The following is a 22,972-nucleotide window of genomic DNA, read 5'->3' as shown; positions in this document are numbered from 1 at the left end:
AGAAATGTTCCTCATCGCTGAAAAAATTTTGCTCGAAAACGTCGGATCTTCTTGGAACTTTTCAAGCGTCCTTAGAGCGAAGCGTTGTCGCTTGGGAATGTGGGGTGGCTTCAGTTCTTTCACAAGCTATTTTTAGTATGCTTTCAATTTAAGATGTCGACGTCGGTCCATACGTCAATCCGAGTTGCTGCAAACGGCGCCGAAAATAACATGACAGCATGTCACGACTCACACGTGATCTGTCAAGGAAAGGCTATTGAAAGAAATACCTTTATTTGGATCAACCGTTAGTATGTGCGTCGGCGTCTCCGCCTTTAGCTCACAGAAGTGGCAAGTTTCGTCAGAGCTCATTCCTATCCTGTGAATATGTTTGCGTGATTTACAGTGTCATATATGAAATCCAATTAATATTCTTAAGTTATTTTTGCTAAATGAAATAATATGTTTAAAACTTCTGGTGTTGTAGCCGTCTGTTAGTTGCTTAGATTGTCTAATTCCGTCACTACGTACAAAGCTAAGTTTTGAGTACGTTTTTCTCTCTACTGTTTTGAATTCTCGCTCAAATTCTAGTATTGCTAGTATTAACAACCAAAATTGGGCCGAAGCAGAGTCATTGCTCAGATATCGGAAATTATCGATAATAAATAATTTCTACCAAACGCCATTGACAGCATTAATAATTGCATACGCATCTACAAACCAATTCTAGCATTTAGCAAACAAATAACGGCATAAAAACTTACAAATATAGTTATTGGAGTTGAAGGCAAAGTGCATTGAAGCGTGAAATTTGTGAGGAAATAAGAGCGGTAAAAAGTGTCGAACTGACAGCGTGAAGATGATGATGCTGATATGTGTAAATGGGAAAAATATTCGGCGAAATCCCGCCAAATTGAGAGCAGCAAGAAAGCGAGAAAATTTCAAAAAACATTCTTTTTTCGATTATGGCTTTTTGCTTTCGACGTAGCAAAAGTTTCCATGCACTCGCATCGGTATGTTTTTGTTTTTGTTGTTGTCTGGATTAAGAAGCCTTTTGCTTGCTTCAGCCCAAATATCGATATGCGTACGTATGTATGTATGTATGCATTTATGGATTTACTGGCGTACATGCCAGCTAGCTAGCATAAGCCTTCATGTCAGCCGTGCAATTTTCACTGCCGAAAGCCGATTTTCAAACGATTTTGCAACTAAAATTGACATCGTGAATGGCATCAAAATTGCCAAAACTTGCTGCTGACAAATTGTCCATTTTCGCATTTTTTTATTAACGCCACTTTTTTCTCTTCGTTGAAAGCTTTTCAGCTTTTCTGCTTTTCTATTCCCCGAAATCAATTCAAAAACCGAAAAGCGAAGTGAAAAGCACCTGGCGTGGCAATCAATAGACGTTTGAGAAATCCTAAAATATTTTTTTTCTTTATATTGGCGACAGCATTAGGCGTTACTACGGTTATGACCGGTTGATCAGATACTTATCTAGAGTATATCTGTTATTATTGAGTTGTCAAATGACTGCTAATCAGTTTTCTTACTTCAATAACAATCAAAATATATATTATATTAATATTCTGACACTGCAATACGTCAACAATGTTAGTTGCTCGTTAAGCCGATTTTCGCTGTCAAAAATTGAAAATATACGAATTGTGTGTTACACACAGCATCGGTGGGAATCCCCGGTAATCACTCTTTATCGATCTATGCATTGGAAATTCGCTTTGAAGAAAAAAATACCTCATTTTATCTATGTACCTCGTTTCATTTGCTTCTCGTTTTCACCGCTAAGCTGTTTGTTTATTCAGTCGCTTTGTTCTTGTTGGTGTGTGTATATAGCGCACAATTGTATCTCACTGCTGCGAAAGATGTCTAATCATTTATTTGTGTAAACAAAATGACGAAAAATTCACACTTAATGCCGAATATATCTACATATTAATAAGCGTTTTAGCAAAGGTACCGGTCTATAGCAAATATTGCGGGGAAAACTGGTATTTTTGTGACTACAAGTTCGTCATTTGTGCTACGCAAAGCAATAGGTGGTTGTCATATTACACTGGGAGAAATTGTGGAAAGAATAAATAACTTCCTTATAATATATTTGTTCAGTAATCTATTTCTTAGTTTTGTTGAAAATTTAAACTAAAATTATTTACATATTAGTGAAATCTACCTCTTCGGAAGTGAATAAAGCAAAAAAAAGTAAGTTTATCATCGAAATATTTACCTTAGAATAAAGTGTATACTTAGTTCTATGACATTACTCATTTTTAAATTTGTGAATTTGTGCGAGGTTCAAAAAATAAACAAAATATTTTTCAGACACGTTTGGTTCATTACAAAATTTTCAATTAAACACCTTCTGAAATTTTTGTCGAATTTTAAAATTCTGTCGGTTGTTTGTTCTGTAAAAGTAATAAAATACGAAAAACCAAGTAGTGCAAACTCTATGCAAACTCTATACTTAGCTTAGCTTTTTGAACGTAGATGCAGTTTCCCTACTCCATTCTTACGATATTAACTTCTGCCAATGAGTAAATGTCCACATATCTTGACAGAATCAATCTCTCGACCACTTCAAAATCAGCACATTGGATCGTTTTTGATATTTAAGCTGGTTCAAAGATACATAGGTGATTCTTTGATAAGAAAGTACAATTTTTCTTGTTTTCGCTCACTACTACACGAGTAGATCTGGTACACAAATTCTATACATTATATTTCGAGGCTCCCTACATAATTAAAGAAAATACACAGAAGCTTAAAATTTAATTTTTCGAAAGAGCATTCTTTGTTATTTATGTTTTGAAGATTATGTCTTTCAAATGTTAGCCGCGGCTCGAGACTCGATCAATCATTTAATGTTTTGCTCCAAGGCCTGAATCGAAGCGAGATAGTCCACATAGACTTTAGGCATATTCCTACAGGAAATAGTCTAACGATGTGATATCACAGGATCTTGGTGATCAATCGACCGGCTCAAAACGTGAAATTGTCTGCTCGCCGAAGTGTTCTCTTAATAAAGCCATTGATTAATGCGATCTGTGGGCCAAAGTGGCTGCTTTAGAATCTTTTCAAATTGATTTTTGTACCCAATGCGACAATTTTGTTTGTTTACATAACCATTGAGCCGGAAATGGCCCTCATTGCTGAACACAATTTGGCTCAAAAAAATCAAATCAATGTCGCTTGGGAAGGTGGACCAGCCTTAGTTCTTGCACAAGCTGTATTTTGTACGCTTTCAAGATCTCGACGTAAAATGCGCCAAGACGTTCCATACAGCAGTCCGAGTTGCTGCGAATGGCGCCGATCGACTCTTCTACGACTGCTACATTTTCTTCAATGGGAGGTAAAGGTCATCTATTAAGTCGAATATTATCCAATAATGAATGCTGGACCTCAAGATGGGTTATGGTGTTGCGAATAGTACGCTCAGTATGCCGATTACGTTGACCATAAGTTGAGCGAAGGTCGCGAAACACATTCTTTACAGAACGTAGATTTTCGTAATAAAGTTGAACGATTTGTAAAGGTTGTACAGACGTAAGTCGTTCCATGAATACTGAACTAAAATAACACATCAGCTTGACACGAGTTATGCGTGTTCTAAAGGGCTATTGAAAAAAGTACCTCTATTTGGTTCATCCGTTATATTTATTATAAGTAAGTTAGTGTTTGAAAGCAGAGAGAAAAACTATATTTAAATTTTTAAAGAGTAGTGTTGTTGACTTGATATTTTTTCAATTGCCTGATATTCAATTGATTTAGCTCTCAAAAATATATAAGCTGGCAGTTAGCCAAACAAAAATTAAGTTTATCTATTTGTTTTTAAAACTACTATGGATTTGGTAGGCCAAATTCCATATTTTTTGTTGTAAATTTGAGACACTCTTTAGAGATATGTATAGTTTTCAAAGGATACAAGATTTATGTTCTTCAGCTTATTTAGTCGCTATCGCAAACAGACTTGCCATAGAAAATCTTAAATATCTTCGAAGATATATTTTACTATTCCGCTATAGTATACCGATTTTTCTCAGTGCATAACTAGAGGAAGTTTAAATCATTGCGAGTTTCTATGAAAACCAGCTGTCTGTCTTAGCGGTAAAAACACAGTGAAGGTAGTTCACAGTGACAAGTCAAGGCAAGTCATGGTCAAGAGAAGTCGAATGTTATTTCAGAGACATGTGTATGAATGCACTGTGCGAAATCTTACTTTGAATTATTTTTACTGTGGGAATTATTGGAAATTTAAAAAAGTAGTTAAAGATGTGTACCTATGTATATATGTAGTGCACGGTAATTTATTTAGAATGTCATAGGCATAGGGGACACTTATAATAGATATTTAATAAATCTATACTGAAAATTTATTATATTTATTGGTATATCTAGACGTACTGAATATATATACTGAATATATACCCTCAACTGGGTATACTAAGTTTGACACGAAGTTTATAGCACGCAGAAGACAACGTTGCATACCTTTAAAATATATTTAATTGCACATAAGTATATTTTCTCTCTAAGAAGCTGCTCCTTTGTCAGATCCGCCCATATCGGAGTACTATAACTGCCATGCAAACTGAACGATTAATATTTTTGTGCGGAAATTTTTTTTTATTTGAATTACTATCTACACGAAATTTGACAAACATTTTTGTTCGAGGTAATACTACAATCTCTTATTAAATTATTCAGATCGGATCAGTATAGCGTATATATGTAGCTGTCAAGTTCTGTACAAGCCTCTTGTGAAAGGTATTTAGCTTCAGTGCAAGCGAAGTTAACGTTTTTTATTGTTTTATTGATTTTTAAGTAACTTATATTTGCAAAAGTTTAATTCACTTAAATTTTTTTCTTTGCCTTTATTGCCAACAAATTGCGTTGATTAACAAGTTAGATCAGAATATTTCATTAGCGACATATAGACATTTTTTTCTTCCAGGGATATATTACCATTTTATGATTTAGAAAAAAATTAAAATGTTATAAAACGAATATATAAACAAATAAATAAATATACATATATGTAGATATATACATATATAAATATGTCTGTCAGCCAAAAGCAAGTTCGCATATCTCAATATGAAGAGTTGTCTAATCAATAAACAGCGTACTTAACACTCCAATAAGCGATAAACAAATCGTTGTTAAATATGTGCGACAGCATATGTACATATATTTATATTTCTAATTTTGTATATTTGTCAATATATTTAGCTGCTGTCCAACGAACCGCGCAACTCATCATTTTTTCCAACTCAAAATCAATTCAGTTCCAGTCTAAGCCATTTGACCGGTTTTTTCGGCTGTGTGATTTTTTTCTGTTGCCCCTTTCGTACCTGCTTTGGCGGCGCTGCTGTGCGCGCGCTTCAAATTATACTTGCACGCAACTACGGCTCGACATTCAGAATCCGGGCATCAGCCGTGGCAAGCGCAACTCCGGCTGCCAGCTATAAAATCAAAAATAGCAACGCGTCAACTGAAAGTTTCAAAAATTCAAAACTCAAAAATTTGTTGCCAACAAGCAAAGCAGCAAGTAAAAACAGAGTGGACCGCAACAAATTTTGTACCTGACCAAATATACCGTAAATTGTCAAATATTCAAATATTCACTGAAAGTGTGTTCAACGCGCGCCGCCAAGCAGCAATCGGATTACATACATTACTAGTGTAGAGCATCACACGCGCAGTGCCCGCCAGGATGTCCGCCGTTCGGCAATTCACTTTGGGCTGTGGATTAGTTGTGCTGTTGCTGGCTGTTTGTCAAACGAAGGGTAAATATTTTTGTGCAAATCACAGCTGTTTCACTCGCATGTGTTAGTGGCCGTTAAATTGTTGTTGTGTTATTGCTGCACACAGTTGTAAAAATGTTGTTGGGTGCTGGGCGAAAGTGTTACATAATTTACTGCTGCTCGTGTTGCGGTGTTGTCAGGGCAGCCGCGTGCAGGACATTGGGTTAGCCGGTGGCTTAAATTGTGGCAACGCTGTTGGTCACCAAATTTCATTTGACGCTTGGAATTTACTTTTTGGTTGTCATAGTTTTACCGTTGAGTTATCAGCGTGTATTTCGTGAAAATTGCCTCACTCCCATAAATCCACACATAGATATTTTTGCTTTAAATATTACACGTAGATATGTATATACAGAGCGGCTTATGGTCAAAAATGGCAGAAAAATAGCGGAAATATAAAAAAATATGTTTGTTGACACGCAAAACAGTTAGTTCAAGTGTGATTTTTATAGAAATACGGTTTTTACAAAAGGCGACCTTTAATACCGTAATAGGATTGCGGTTTGTTGCCGAACTTTGAGCTGTGGCTCTTTTATTGCCTATCGATTGGCATAATTGGGGGTTTGTGTCACATACCTTTAGATTTGTTTGAAAATATTTTTAATTTGGATTCTGAAATTTTGAATTTTCACAACCGGTGTTATTTGAATTTATTTTTGCGGAGTTTTATACTGTTTAGAGTTCTCATTGTTCTGTCTGTTGTCTGTCGAATTGACCTTATTTACTTCTGCGGTCCGGATTTCTAGAATTAATGGAAATCTATATCCCAGCCTATCTTAAGGGGTTACAAGGGTTTTCTAGGGTAAAAAACACACTTTTTCAACAATTTGTTTTTCATATAAAAAATGAAATGTTGTATTTTTATTGTTATAAACCTACACTATTCTAAAATTTTTGAAAAAAAAAATATTTTAAACTCGGCCATTGCGACGTCATTTCCGGTGCCCCTCCTTACAGGATCATCTAAAGTGAAAAAAAAATATATATATATAGTTAAAACCTTAACCTATAGCTTGGACAAAGGAAAAAAACTGAAAACTGGATTTTTGGCAGACATTTTTCAAAAAAATTAATATTTTCGTGAAAATTTCGCGAATTTTTTTTTCAAATAGTTGTAGTCGAAAAAAATCCTTCGTTTACGTCTTTAAGAATTGTATTTCAAAGAGTTCTCGAGAAAATTGCCAACCGAATTCAAAACACAGTTTGAAGAAAAACGCGTTTAAAGGCGGCGCACTTACCCTAGCTAGCTTCGAACGCTTAAGTTCTCAACGTTGTGTATCCGAAAGTATTACTTGCATCAACTTGAACATTTAGGACAATACTCTAGAGATCTTGTAGAATTAAATAAGACAATAAAAATCGATTTTTTTAAACCCGTAAACCTATGTAACCCCTTAAGGCTCGTCATAACAAATGTTTCCTACCGACAAATTTTTATCTTAACGTTTGCTTCATACCGGTACACCTGGTAGAGCACGGAAATTTGAAGGATAGTAGAGACCACACGACAGCAACATATACAGAACTTACAATAACATAGTTCTTAGAAAAAATATCTAAAAATCAATTCAAAACTGCCTTCCTACTTAATTAAGAACAAAGCAATATTTGCCAAAGCTAGGTGAGCACCTTTGGTGTACATAGACGTTGGACAGGTCAACAAGCATGCACTTTTAAACAAAATGAAATTCCACTGAGATCTCAATTCAAGAAGCTGTAGGAGAAATCAAAAGTATTAAGAAATATTGGAGCATTACTCTTCGTATGTTATACCTAACATTCAGGCAATTGTAAAGGAAAGAACTTGGATAGCTAAAGAGAATTTAACTTTAGAAGTTGTTAAATGCTGTGAAATTTGGAATCTCAGGAGCGCTCAAGTACGGACGCTTGTGTTCCCATAATTTTCAACCAATCAAGAAACTTGCTCTTCTACGTGGAAATCTAAAGTTAAGAAATCTATCGCTCCCATGCAGCAAAGTAGAAACTGAAACAGGAAAATTTTAATGGAAACTATATTGAATCCAAAACAATCTAGGGACCTCCTTTGTGTTAAAATAGTACAAATTTTGCTAAGATAAATTTTCATGTACACTTTTTACCCTTAAATCTAAGAAAGAAACCATAACGAGCTCTACTTAAATTTAACATGAATTCTGTTTGATTTAGATAACTGGTTTCCTATTTGTATATTTACACTATCTATTCGATCCCCAAGGGTTCGAGAGGTAGTTTATAAATTGTAGTGCGAATTCTGTGTCATACCACAAATCTACTTGTATATCACAAAAAACTCAAAATTTCGTTAACGTAATTGCAATTTTAACGAAATTTGGTAAACAAAACATAAGCAAACGCCTCTATAGAAAGTTATTAAAGCTTTCTCAAAATATAAATATTGATTTCAGATCATAATATTTTGAGACTTTCTTAAAGAAATTAATCAAAAGCCGAACTTTCTATTTGTTTAAGTTAGATTTGATGGATGAAACAAAGTCGATTTCTACAGTTTAATTTGCAAATTAATTTGTGGCTTTGTTGGTTTGGCTACAGACTAATATATTCATTAATCGCTGACGTCCAAATAAACGAAAAAAAAAAGCAAACAGAAAACCGGCAGTCAAGCGTGCATGTGTATGTAATTTATGGAAAAATTTAGCCAAAATTTCTTTGCTAATTTTGCATAATTTGGAAAACAAGTAGCTAAACTTAATTCGACAGGTTTGTTGCGCGTGTTTATACCTATGCATAACAGTATCGGTATCGGCGATTACAAACGCGTAACTAGTAATATAACAATAAAGATAAAGATGAATAAAAACAGAGAATTAAAAAGAGTGTTATCTCGTTACTTAAGGGAGTATTCCAGTCTACTATAAGTTCGGATTTCGAAAGTTTTTTTGTCAGCTGCTAAACAAGCATTAATAATAGTACTAGCAGCCATTTTTATAACCTGTACAGGGTATATTAAGTTTGCCACGAAGTTTATAACACTCAGAAGGAAACGTTGGATACCCTATAAAATATGTATATATTGGGTAGTCGAAAAAGTTTTTTCGTATTTTGTCAATAGATGTCGTTGCAGTCGTATATCTCTAGTGCTAGAAATCAAATTGTGTCATACCATATATTGTTGGAAAGGTGAGGTTTTAAGCTTCATTTAACAAAACAAAAAAATTCGGGGAAATAGAAAAAAGTTACAGCTGCTGAAAAATAAGTGAAAATAATGAAGAAATTCGCTACTTTTTGAAATTTTTGTATTAAAAAGGGAAGAATGCCACGCAAGCCATCAATGAAATTTGTGAAGTTTACGGAGACGATGCTGTATCAGTTCGTGTAGCACAACAATTGTTCGCTCGCTTCCGAAAATTTCGAAATTTCGATTTACATTGATGAAAGTTTTACACTGATGGGCTAAGGTCTCTAGCGGAAAAATGGCAAATGGTTGTCGACCTAAATGGTACAAAAAGTTAAAGTGTGATTAGAAATACGAAAAAACGTTTTCCCCAATATACAAATACCCAATATATACAATATACATCGCCACCCAAAATGCAAAACAAAAAAATTGAAAATAGCTGTCAGATATAATAACCAATAAATAACCATTTTATAACGGATACTGAAATTTTAATTCAATTTAAATATTCGAAAACAATTTTTAGATCAGACTGCTTTATAATATACATAACTGCCATATTAACTGAACGATCAAAATCAACTTCTTGTATGGAAACTTTTTTCATGTTTTTATCATTCGTTAATTTAGTTTCGAGAAAAAACCTGTTCAAAGTTTCGTCATTCGCTCAAGACTGTCTAATTGCTAGGATACTAAAATGGTTGTTGCTTTTGAAGTTTGAGGTTTGAGAAGTTCTTTTAGAGAGATAGTTTCCAATATTTAAACGGACAAAATATGAAAAGATATATTTTCGATTTTTTTTAATTTCCAGACCCCTTAAGAAAAAACTTCATTATTCTATTGTAATACAGTCGCAAACACAGCAGCACTTTCCCTGCACCAACAACAATTAATTTATCGCCACTAAATTGTAAATAAATATGGATTTGTTCCTCACTCCGCACAAAATCACACAACACTAATTTACACCTTTGTTAAACACACTTTTTCCAGTCGCAAGTGCACAGTTCTTCTATCCCCAACAACAGTACTACCAGCAACCACGTCGCGTTAGCCGCCAAGGCTCGGTATCGCGCGCCAATAGCAATGCCTTTGAACGTGAGTTCGACTACGGGCCGTTCGGTCTAACCGAGGGTGTGTCCAATTCACGCGCTGTAACAAAACAAAATGGTGGTCTGCGCAATGGTGGAACCACAAGCGTCGCCAAGAGTAATGCCATTACGCGTGAACTGAACTTGGGTCCATTGGACGTTGGTAGCACACTTACACGCACGCAGACACGCACAAATGGCGCTGTATCACGCGGCGTTGCACAAGAATTCAATGTGGGCAATGTTGAATTTGGCGGTTCATTGTCTCGTGACAATTTGGGCAAAGGTTTTGGTTTGAGACGCGATCCCAACGGTGGCACCGATCTAAATTTGGGACTGCTCAGCTTTAATTTAGATCCCTATCGTCAGAATCAACAAGCCTCGACGCAGGCGCAAGTGAATGCACAGGGAAAAGGGGCACGCACCCGCGCTAACAGCAATTCGAACACACAAACGCATCAATTCGGCGGTTTGCAAGTTACCGACACAAGTTCACGCTCGAATGCCTTCGGTCGCGTTCGCAACGGACAGACTTCAGCTAATACTGGCGGTTTTGCCGGTGATGCTTTCACAAATGCCAATAGCTTTGGCAATGGTTTCTTCCGTCGCAGACGTGGCACCCGTTATGTGCGTCCCATTGTGGTGCGTACTAAACGCTATGCCAGACGTTCTCATCCACGTGAAGGTGGCTTCTTTTTCCCCAGTGAAAGCAATGCGCAGTCGCAGGGTATGGCGGAAAATAAAGGCGACCGCTTCAGTCAGCAAGCCGGCACCAACACGCACTCAAACAATCGCGTAACTGATGGCGGTTTGTACCAGGATAACGGTGCCTCCAGTATTGGCTCGAATCTGGCTAATGATGGTTCAAGCGGCCAAGTGAGTTCGGCTAATACAAATAATATGAATACACAAACTAAGGATGGCGGTTCGAGCACGAACGATGCACAGAGTCAGTCACTCAACTACGATAAGAACCAACAGCAGGCGTCCTCAGCGAATGCTGGCACCACACACACGTACAACAAGGATGGCGAAGACATAAGTTCGCACGGTACATCACAATCGACAAATAACAATCCTTATGGCACATCGAGCAGTACGACCAACACTAAGACGGATGTTATGCGCAATGGTAACTCTGAAAGTGTCACAGCTGATTCGAGCGGTCAGTCCATCTTCCAGGGCACGAGTGGTCAAAATGCCGGCGCATCTACAAACTCCAATGTTAAGTCTGAGCGTGGACCTAATGGATTTGTGAGTAATTCGGCATCGAGCAGTGCAACGGCTACCAGTCAAGGTGGCGGTAATGCCGACGCATCGGCATCGGCTTCATCATCTTCGTCCGCTGGCGACGGCAACAATGGTGCGTTTACGGACGCAAATGCCAATGCTGGTGCGTACAATCCCTACTCCGATGGTAACGGTTTCGGCAATAACGGTTTCGGCGGTAACAACTTCGGTGGTTTCGGCGGTAACGGCTTTGGCAATGGCAACGGCTTTGGTAACTTCGGTGGAGCACAAGCCAATAGCAATGCCTTTGGTGGTTGGGGTTGGGGTCGATGAAAAAGTAAGGGTTTAGAGGGAATGGAAAAGCATGTTAAATGTTGACGTTATTATTTCATTTTTGCTGAAATTTCATTATAATACGAATAAATTTATTTATAATATTTGTTTGTGTTTTCGTTAGTGGTATTGACTATTTCTATGGTTTTTGTTATTGTTTTGGTGTAGACACAATATATGGTATTGGCTTTTAATGAGAATAAAAGGATCACCCACATTTTAACATTCTTAATTCACGCCGATGTGTAGATTTCTATTTGATTTATAATTCAAACAATCAATTTGGGTTTGAGATCATTAATTTTGCCAGTGATTTCTTTAAATCTGATGTATTCAAAATATTTTGAAAATGTTGCTGACTTGAAAGTCTTTGAGCGGATCTAAATTTTGTTTGGCAAAAAACTGGGACAGACCATTTTTGTAATTCTCTTTTGAGGCGAGTTTTTCGCCAGCAAAATCATTTGTCATAGCCTGGAGCAGATAGTAATCACTTTAAGCCGGGTCCAAGCTATCAGGTGGTTGCATAAATACTTTCTGCTGAGTCACTACCGATGTTTATGACCTGGCGTTGTCCTGGCGGAAAACAGTTCCTCGCCTATTGGCCAAATCTGGCCATTTCTGTGCGATTGCTTACTTCAGGCCAGACAATAGTTTGCTATACAGTTACAAACTGAGAAGTTTTATTTAGGGGAGCAGCTCATACTAAATTATTCTCTGCCAAACTCATCAACCTAATAGTTAAGCCTGGCTGATTTGACGAAACCAAACTTTCTTATTATTGACTTCTAAGAAATGTGTAGCCGCTTGGCCTGCCCTTATTCAGTAAACAAAATTTGAATTGTGACATATTTTCTCTTTGCTGGTGTCATCTTTGACGCGTACTCAAACAGACTGAGTCAAGCAATCACAAAACCGCCTGACATTTTTTTAGTACAAATTATTATTGCAATATTGCGTAAATCGATCACACTTTTGCAACTCAAGATACAGACTACTAAAAGAAATTTCTTGAATATATTTGAAGTTCCGGTGTCTGAGACGGGATTGTGATTAGAAGCTTCTCCTCTTATTCCATCGGATACCGCATTGGCACTCGTAAACCTGAAATTCCCAAATTCGATAACCCTTCAATAGATTCTGAAAAAAATGGCGATTTTATGGAAACATGCTCAAACAAGCTTCCTTTTTTTGATATATAATTTGGATTTTTACAAAACTCTAATTTTAAAAATTATTAATCAATCGAAAGAGAGTTTGCGCTTTGTTTTAAGTCGTCCTAAAAGTCGAGTTAATTTTTTCATTATAACAAAAATTAAAATGTGTACTTTTACACCAAGTCCCGTGAATCTTCAATTTTTCCATATCTATTGTGAATACTCGTTTTGGAGAGAAACAGAGTAAAGCTGAAATGCACAACTAGTAGTCTACACACAGGCTCCACCTAAATCACGCACTAGTTTGAAGGCACATGTAACATACTTTTAGGAGCTCACTTTTTCTGTACCTACATGTATTACAGACATGGTTCTCCGCTGGCCATTCAACGTGAATACAACCCAACAAATACCATTGGAGCAGTGGCAAAGCCAACAGCAATATCAGCAACAAAGAGACCAACAACAACCAACGCAGCAAATGCTTTACACATCACAGCAGCGGCAACAAATGCAGCATATGCAAAGACAACAACAACAACGTCTGGCTACTGAAGTCACGGACTTGCGAAAGCCAAACAACTACAATACCAACAACAATAATGTTAATTACAATAACATACCACCACCACAACAACAACAACCAGCTCAGTTGCCAACACAATTTAATACCAGACAACCGAATAGCTACCCCTACTACTACAGCAATTACAATAGAGTGCCACAAATGCAAGGACAAATGCCGAGGCAGTTGCCAGCTAACTACTCTTATCCCCAGTATGGTGTTGCGGCTAAAAATTCGAGCACTGAACAGTTCGAGAAGTTCGATCCGTCTCAGCGAAATGCGCGCACATTTGGACTCATCAGCGACTTTATCAATAGCCTTACGTCGTCACCTTGCGTCAATCCTTGTACTATTGAAGCATACAGTCAGAATCGTTGTTGTATAGTTGTTGTTAACCCCGACCCACCTGTTTGCTGTCAATATCCGATGCCGCGTCCACAACCTCCCGTAATGCCACCTATCCCCATGCCACCACCGCCGCAGCCACCGATGTACCCACCCAGACCGCCGATCAGCTGTTGCAGCGCCTGCAGCTACGGCTACTTCGGCCCACCACCTTGTGGCTATTATGGTGGCAGTGGTGTAATAAGAAGAGGCGGTGGACTTTTCGGGAGCGGTGGACTTTTTGGTGGCGGTGGTTTTATTGGTAGTAATCCAAGGCGGTTTATATCTCGGTGGTAATTTAGGTAATCTAGGTGGAGGACAATTTTCCCTCTCTGTACCACAGACGTCAATATTTGGCTAACTTCAAAAGTTAATGTTTTAGTAGCTTTTTTAAGATATTATATTAAGTCCTTAACTAATAAAAAGTTGTTATAAGTGTACCGATTATTCCCTGAAACTGGAAATTACTGAAATGTAAGCAGTGAGCCCGAAGGCTATCAATCAAAGAAAGTACGAGTCAAAGGCTCGTGAGTTCATAAAGCGTTAATGAGAAATTTTGTATTATATAAAAATAATATTTTTATTGGCGGACGGTCCTTATTTTATCAAACTGGTTTACGGAACTGGAATGAATCCGGAGTGATATCGGGTCAAAAACTGTCACATGCCACGTACCACCGTCATGGACGATGCTGAAAACATAAAGGAGGCGACAGACTTCTAGCGACAGCTGTCAAATATTAAAATGCACACGCGTTTATGGACAGACTTATGTAGTCGTGCAGCTGTCTAAATAACTGTGTCTAGCCGCTGAACCCTATTTTCAACGGTTTTCAAGCGTAAATCGGCCGATACTGCTACAATTTCACGGTCGATATTTGTACAAAGTTCATCAAGTGTCGCTGGCTCGTTGGCATAGACCATTGACTTGACGTAGCCCCACAGGAAATAGTCTAACGACGACAAAGCGCACGACCGTGGCGCCAATTGACTAGGTCAAGTCGTGAGATAACACGTTCACCAAACTTGGTTTTCAATAAATTTTGACATTCGCTGTGTGATTTTGGCGCCGTTCTGTCGGAACCACATATTGTCCAAGTCCGTATCATCCGTTCGGGCCAACAATATTCGGTTATCATTGAGTGGTAGCGATTCCCATTCACAGTAACGTGCCGGTCTTTATCAGCAAGGAAGAAGTACGGCCCAATGACGCCATAAACCGTAATTTTTTCGGGATGCAATGGTGACTCATGGAGTAGGTGTGGATTGCTGCCTCACCAATAATGTATATTCTGCATATTGAAGAAGCTATTTAGCCACAAATGAGGCTCATCGCTGAAGATGATTTTCGGTGAAAATCCAGGTCATTTTCAAGTTGTTGCTCAGACCAATTCACGAACATACGACGATTCAGGTGGTCAAGTGGCTTCAGTTCTTGCGTCTATTCGATTTTGTAAGGATGTAGGCCAAAATCTTTTCGCAAAATTTGCCACAACGATGTCACAGAGATGTCCAACGCGTGCGAAAAACGTGTGAGAGACTGATTTGGGTCTTCTTTAATTGATGCGCTAGCGGCAGCAATATTCTTGACACTACGGATAGTTTTTTGTCCCACCGGCACGGGAACTCAAATTTTTTCACTAGACGCACAATTGTTGATATGACAGGACGATTATGACGATCATAAATTGGACGTAGCGCTCTTAAAGTTGAGGCCACTGACTCCGAATTTCGGTAGTAAATTTTAATAATTTCGACTCATTGTTGGATCGTATATCTTACCATTATAAAATAACAAACTTTACTGAAGAAAAATGTCAATAGAACGGGAAAAACTTGACGTCGTTTGCTGTCCCTATCGGTCTACTTTTGTAGCGTCCCTATTGAAAAACCCGTTATTACCCTGAACCGAGCATGCTCAATAAAAATTGTTGATCCTTGCTAAAGCTCTAAACGAATGTTCTCCACTTGAAACAGAAACAGTTAAAGTGCAAAATATTCTCAAAGCGGTGCAAATATTTGGAAAAAATCTTCCTATTTTTCGAGCATTAGTGCCATTCAATAAGTTGTACGGACTAAGAAGAGTTTTAAAATTCACTTAGTAAATGTGTCTGTGCTGAATAGCTTCATTGGACTACTTATCAGATTCTAAACGATTTCTTTTGTACTCAAATTCTCCTTTACTGCAACTTTCATCCACTTACTCATGTAAATCGTTTCCAGTTTGTTCGTCCCGACATGCTCTAATTTTTGTTTTCCAGCAATTGCAAATCCATAAGAAGGCTTTCTATAAGTATTTCAAAATTCGGCGTAGATGCTGGCATTGACATCTTAAAGCACTAAGTTTCTTTCATTGATTTACTTATACTAACAGGTCAATGGAAAAGTCAGTTGAAAATCCTTTCTTAAGAACTAGCAATAATCTGCCATCATCATCCCATAAATATTGATATCTTTCTTCTAGCACTTTTAGATATCAGTTCAAACGCTCTCCCCGTTTCTTACTAATATTTATGAAGGCCATCGAAGCATACTGAAATTTGCTCATATATTTCAAAACTCCATCAAAGTCTCGACGAATTTCTGTCGTAAGGTTTTGTTTTTTAACTTCTTTCAAAGTGATTATCAATCCCTGAAGATATTTTGAATATTTTAGATTTTAGAATTTTTCAAGGTTGTGGTCGGCCACTGAAAATATCGAAACATTTTTGGACGACACCATTCGAACGAAACGACTCCAACAAAATTCAGCGCGAGGGCACCACAGGGTGGAAGAACTGCATACCAAGGGTAATATTACATATTATTTTTATGTTGGATGCTACTATATTGTGCGCTTTAATACTTAGTGTTAATATTACTACCATTGTTGTAGCCCTGTCCACGGCAATACGAGTATTCCAATATTTTGCAAATTAAAGCTCCAATTGTTTTGCTGGACGTTCTGAAGACGTTCCTTTTTTGGTAATCTCAACAATTCACATAATTTTTGGAAAAATACGGACCTCTTTGAGAACTTCGGGCCCAAGAGTCTGTGTTACGATTCCTATTTTTGGTAGGGAAGGCACACATGAAATAAAATAGCGTTGAAGTACCGCATACAATGACACTTCTCCTTCGATGGTGATCGTAAGAAATTGACTTAACGAGTTTTTAAATGGTCCGCACTGATGAACCACTTCAAGGTGCTCCGAAAACGGCTACGACCAACTGGTAAAGTGACAAAAATCTGCGATCTCTGGTTGACCGACAGCCGATTGAAGGTGACTAAGATAGTACTATCTCAAAAGGCCGCGTGGGTCATCCTCTTCATTAAATATTGGTTGCATGTGAAAGTTGTCGGTTCGTTGGCTGCCGGTTGCTTTTAATTGGCTGGCAGGTTCTGGAACGTCTCAAATTCTATTAACCACTGTCCTTGAAACAAAAAGAAGAATTGTTCAGTAAACTAAGCATAGAAAAGAAAAGAAGAGAAACATGAAAAGTAGTGCAATAGCAAAGACTCGAACGCGAAAAAACTCCCACAGCATAAGCCACATGGTCACTTTCCATTGAAATGCTTACACTCCGACAGAAAATCGCGAACAAGAACGTCAATGTGTACAAACTTCTTATCACTGAGTTGACGCCAAGCAAAGTCATAGCCAAGGCCATCAAAGGAGCGGGAAAGTGCTGCGAATGCGTGGAATGTATGCAAAGTGTGCGATATCAGTCATTTAAGCGCCATTGTTGTGTGCGGATTGAACAGATTACTGCAAGTAGAGCAAGTAAAGCTGAAGTAACACCGCGTGAAAAAGGCGCAATGAAACAAAAAGCTACTCTTCTCGCCTACATAAGCTCAACAGCGCAGAGCAAAACAATGGGAAAGCAACGGCAAGTTGCTGATAAGTCGTGAACACATTAAGTCATTGCATCTACACATACACAGAGGTGTATAAGTCTTAGCAAGGAAACGTGCAAAATATGCAAAAATTTAAATAATAGGAACTCTTGTAAATTACCAAATCTCCTTAGGAAATAAATACCGAAAAATCCTCAGATATATTTTAATTTATTTATTTTGTTTGATATACACACACTCTTGTACATATGTATATTCAGTCTAATCGTCTAATATGAACCATGGCCTCTTAAAATCCTCAAATACCGCTCAGTGGTGGTAGCGACGTGCTGATTGCTTCACATGTTTACGTCCACCCTTGCGAACGGAATGCACTACTTGTGGTGTGTCTTTGGCTGCGTAGAGGAACAAGGGAATCTCTTCAACACCCGTTTGGAATTGCGAGGCACGCACAAGGCTCGGGCGTGCAAGGTCATCGGCTGCCAAGCGACGCACTGACTGTACGTCCGCTGTTGCAATTTTGGTCTTATCCACGGACAGATTTTCCAACAATTGATCGACATCCTCTTCGGCCACATTCAAAGGTTCATCCTCTGGGTTGGGCTCTTCATTAACAACAGCAACTGGTTTATCTTCAGCATCGGCTTCAACATCACCCTCTTGTGCTTGATTGAGCAGGCCTTCGATACTCTCCAAATTGGCTAGACCGTTCAGTTCGAGTTGTTGATGCAATTCGTTGGGTATAGCAATGGCTTGTACATCGGGATGTCCCGAGATGCCGTTTGGCGTGGGAATGAATTGTACGTTGGCTGGAATTTCAGATGTTGGATACACGGGCACTAATTCGCCTTCATTTTCATCACTTGATCTCAACAAAATCAAAGAGATTGGTACGATTTTCTTGAATTTCAACAACACCAACTTCTTGATGGCCACGGCGCCGGGGAAGACACGTGCCTGTGCGTGCGAAAGTGCGCGCTGTGTATTTGGATGTGGGTGACGGCCGGCAACATTACTTTCATCAGACGAGTAGTCATCATCCTCATCACCGTTCACTTGCACGTATCGGCTTTGGTGGCGTGGAACATGGCGGGCTATATGCGTGAAGAAGAAAATGAGATGATTAAAATTTTGAGTGCTTGAAAATTTTACAGAGCTAGTATGGCTTATCATTTTAAAGAGAGAGTTTTATAAGATTAAAGAGATTTTTGTATTTATGAAAGTGTCAGTTTTTGCTCCTGATATTATCTGCGCCATAGTGTTAAATTTATGAGACGTTCGCTCTACCACTTAACGGGCTCTGAATTCGACATTATATAAAGTGTATTAACCTTGTGCTGCTTGGCAAGCAACGATAATCCTTCAAGTATATTTTAGTCACTGGAACCCTATCATGAATAGCAGCAGCCGTTCGGAACCGGCTTAAGACTCAATAGTCTGTCCGAATACCTTCGAATTCCCAAATATTGCAGTGGAAGTGGATTTTATCTAATTCTATAGAATTCAGGGACAGCAAACGACATCATTTCTTTCCGCTCTTCCGACATTTCTCTTCAGTAAAGTTTACAATTTCATCATGGAAAGATATACGATTCAACAATTAGTCGAAATTATCAAAATTTACTACCGAAATCCGGAGTCAGTGGTCTCGACTTTAAGAACGCCACGTCCAATTTATGGTCTCATAACCGTCCTGTCGGATCAAAAATTGAGCGTCTAGTGGAAAAATTTCAATCCACATTCACAGTACAAAATGTTTCCGTGCCAGTGAGATAAAGACGTGCCCTTAGTGTCGAGAATATTGTTACCGCTAGCGCATCAATTGAGGAAGACCCAAATCAGTCCCTCACACGTCGTTCTCAAGCGTTGGGAATCTCTGTGACGTCGTGTGGCGAATTTTGCGAAAAGATCTAAGCCTACATCTTTACAAAGTCCAAAATGACGCAAGAACTGAAGCTGTTTGACCACCAGAATCGTATGTTCGTGAATTAGTCTGAAACTTGGAAATGATCCGGATTTTCATAGAAAAATCATCTTCAGTGATGAGGCTCATTTCTGGCTAAATGGCTTCGTTAATAAGCAAAATATGCGTTACTGGTCAGGCAGCAATCCACACGTACTCCATGAGTCACCATTGCATTCCGAAAAAATACGGTTTGGTGCGGTTTATGGGCCGTACTACTTCCGTGATCATGAAAACCAGCACGTTACTGTAAATAGGAATAGCTACCGCTCAATGATAAATGAATATTTTTGGCACGAATTGGATGATATGGACTTGGACAATATGTGGTTCCAACAGAACGATTTATTGAAAACCAAGTTTGGTGAACGTGTTATTTCACGAAATTGCCCAGTCAATTGGCCGCGTCGGTCGTGCGATTTGACGTCGTTAAACTTTTTCCTGTGAGACCACATCAAGTCTGTGGTCCATACCAACTAGCCAGCTACGATTGATGAACTTCGTACGACCGATTTATGCTTGAAAACCGTCGAAAGTTGGGTTCAACGGCTGGCCGCGTTGTTCATGTGGCCGCGTTGTTCATGCACATGAAGTCGAGTTCCACACATGATGGCACCGTATGTACTTTTACATCAATAAAGAATTTCATTGATACCCCAAACCGTTTTTGCTTCATTTATTATTTCTCTAAGCAACTGGGTCTGAGTAATCATAACAATGAAAGTTGTAAACGAAAGGATTAAAATTTGTCCGAAGTCATGCCTTCGTTTTTGAGATATCAATCTAAAAATTGCTACACATCTTTTTCTACTAAAGTAGTTGCAATATACTATAGCATATAGCTGCCCTACAAACTGGCCGATCAAAATATAGTTCTGATAGAGCAAGCTTTTTTATTTGTCAAGAATTCTTCACAAAATTTGGCGCAGATTATTGTCCAAAGCAATACGAGTATTTATCCGAATGAATTCTTGAGATCATGCTACTGTCATATAAACGGTCAAAGTCAAAATAAGATGAAGATTCCTTTGACCAATTCTTACGTTATTAGATTTAGTTAGTTTAGTTGTTATAAAAAATGTGCCTATGAAGAGAGCTTCGATGTTGCCGATGTTTATGTACTTCTTATTTTCTTTCCTTTAAACAACAACAATACAGAGTTTTACTATTTTCCACAAATTTTAGGCCGCCAATTTATTGATGTTTATTCAAATGAAATATTTTTCATCAAATTCACTTTGAATCACATTCAGAACATCAAGAAAGCTATCAAAACAATAGACCCTATTTAGGCTTTTCGACAATTTCGGCTTAAAATTTGCATGATATTAACATTTCGATCCATAATACACAGAAGTAACAGTATTCAGTAAACCAAAATTCCATAAATAGGCGCGTGAATAAAATTACAAATTTAGTAAACTGAACTTTCTCCAAGTATACTCTTCTTCTCCACTGTATTTACGACTTACCTTGCACAAGGCAGACCAACGCCAACACAAGAAAAGCAATGCTCAAAACTGATTTTGGGTTCATTTTTTCGTTATTCGAATTTTTTAGTCACTAATTAAAGACTTGACAAGAAAGCGTTGTTTGTTATGTTTCTTCCTTAAAGCGCGACTACTAAATGCTTAGAGACACCAATACCCATAGACTTTTTATATGGGCAAATCAGAATCAAAGCGGAAAAAAATAAAATAAATATAAAGCAAAGAGATATTTGTTACTGTCTGGCAAATTGTTCTGAAATCTATTGCAGACAGATGAAATGGTCATTTAAAACATTAACTAATATAATATATACTCGTAGATAGCTATAAAGACGCCAGTTATAAAGAAGAAAACTAAATAAAATAACAAAATGCAAAAGAAAGCATTTATTTGCCAGCTAAACTGTCTGTCTGTAAATCTACAGTTGGGGCTTCACAGTTCTGTTGAGTCGTTTAGTTTTACGTATGTATGTGTGTGTTCCGCTGATAGTTTCAGTTGCAAAGCAACAACAGAGCAACGCCACAATCAAGAGCAGCGCCACAATCACGAGCGAAATATTAATAATTAGACATGAAATTTCTAAGGCGATGCCTTACATACAGACATATATGAATCTACATATCGCGCTATCAAATGCGAGAATGCTGAAAGAAATTAGGGAAATGCTAATTTTTATACGCAAAATTGTGTTAATTTATGTGTCGGTGGAAAAATATGCAAAATGCGCGCTTAAAATGACAAAAGCAATGCTGTGAAACAAAACACCTTGTACCGTTGTGCAGTAAAGAATGGCACTTGCCAAATCTAGGTGTTGGCTGGCGCTCCAGCTTAAGTCGTTGACCAGCTTTAATGAGACAGTTGGCCCTGCAACAGCAGACGAAACTAGCGGAAACGCATATTTTGCGTTTCAACAGCGTAAAAGTGGCTGTTATCGGGAGTTGCCACTTACATACATACATTTTTCGCCAAGCACAAATGGCAACAGTGGCTACTTCTGCTAGGTAGCTTGGCATTAAAGTTGCAGTTATGAAAGTCAACGTATTGTCGCCAATAAATAATATAAGAACACATACATATTTATATACATACATACATATGTAACATATATGTATGTTTGTAAACATATGCACAAGCGATTATATGCGATAAAAGCGAACAAACCATAGACGATACGTAATTGGGTCAAGCGTTGACTCAAATACATAAAACACATGAAATTAACTTTTTACAAGAGAAACGTGGAAAATACCACTTAATTAAAAATTATACTACAAGAATAAATTATTGACCTAAAATAAGAGAAATTCGCATTAAAATTAGTTAAGCCATAGAATTTTGTGTGATTTTCGTATCTTTTTCGTTTCTGAAGAGAAGCACCGCTTAATTTATACACATTTGAATACACCCATAAGCATATGTTCATATAATTAATTATACCAAAAGTCAAACAAAGATTGCTTGATTTTACCGCTAAGTGTTCATGGTAGTAAGCACTATTCAGGCTAGTGATGCGCATAAATCAGCTACAGGGCTGAACAAATCAACAATTCTTCAATGTCACAAGTTCACATCACCAAGTGACTTTTTCAGCTAGCTAGCTCAGCACGAAGCTGCCCCCAGACCGGCACCTCGTGGGTGCGTAACAGAGCGCCACTTTCACACTTATGCGACTCGTTGGAGCTCGTCACCCTCCGGTGAAGTCAATTATTAAGTCATTAACACGTCAAAAAATATTATTTTGGCAAAAGTTTTATTTCGTTCGCGCTTTCGGCCAAATCTTTAATTAGCACCCAACATAGTTGCATATTATCTGCGTTGAACGGAAAGAGATTTCGTGATTTGCAAAAACATGCGAATACTCAATCAGTATTGATAGAAAATTATAAAATAAAATAAAAAAAATAAAAACAAGAAAAAGCATTAACTTCAGCCGTTCAAGTTTTCCTTATAAGAACTTAACTTTAAACGGTAGGTTTGCATGGTAACTAA

The 22,972-nt window shown here is 37.8% G+C and overlaps 4 protein-coding genes across 4 annotated transcripts in view; 3 read left to right on the top strand and 1 right to left on the bottom strand.

Annotated features, from left to right (window-relative positions):
• LOC126758939 (irregular chiasm C-roughest protein) overlaps nt 1-22,972 on the top strand; it is a 724,984-nt gene that overhangs the window by 71,483 nt on the left and 630,529 nt on the right. The gene's annotated exons all lie outside the window — the stretch shown is intronic.
• On the top strand, nt 5,398-11,692 carry LOC126758955 (uncharacterized). The gene is made up of 2 exons (XM_050473445.1): nt 5,398-5,780; nt 9,928-11,692. The coding sequence occupies exons 1-2, from the start codon at nt 5,708-5,710 to the stop codon at nt 11,586-11,588; spliced, it is 1,734 nt and encodes a 577-aa protein (XP_050329402.1). The 5' UTR covers nt 5,398-5,707; the 3' UTR covers nt 11,589-11,692.
• Nucleotides 13,110-14,138, top strand: LOC126758972 (uncharacterized). The gene has a single exon (XM_050473478.1). The coding sequence runs from the start codon at nt 13,110-13,112 to the stop codon at nt 13,986-13,988; it is 879 nt and encodes a 292-aa protein (XP_050329435.1). The 3' UTR covers nt 13,989-14,138.
• On the bottom strand, nt 17,802-21,028 carry LOC126758974 (uncharacterized). Its single transcript, XM_050473479.1, has 2 exons — nt 20,965-21,028; nt 17,802-18,623 (listed from the first exon to the last, which is right to left on the bottom strand). The coding sequence occupies exons 1-2, from the start codon at nt 21,026-21,028 to the stop codon at nt 17,839-17,841; spliced, it is 849 nt and encodes a 282-aa protein (XP_050329436.1). The 3' UTR covers nt 17,802-17,838.

The sequence above is a fragment of the Bactrocera neohumeralis genome, chromosome 5, assembly GCF_024586455.1.
Source record: "Bactrocera neohumeralis isolate Rockhampton chromosome 5, APGP_CSIRO_Bneo_wtdbg2-racon-allhic-juicebox.fasta_v2, whole genome shotgun sequence".
Classification (NCBI taxonomy): domain Eukaryota; kingdom Metazoa; phylum Arthropoda; class Insecta; order Diptera; family Tephritidae; genus Bactrocera; species Bactrocera neohumeralis.
This window is presented reverse-complemented; position numbering and strand designations above follow the sequence as displayed.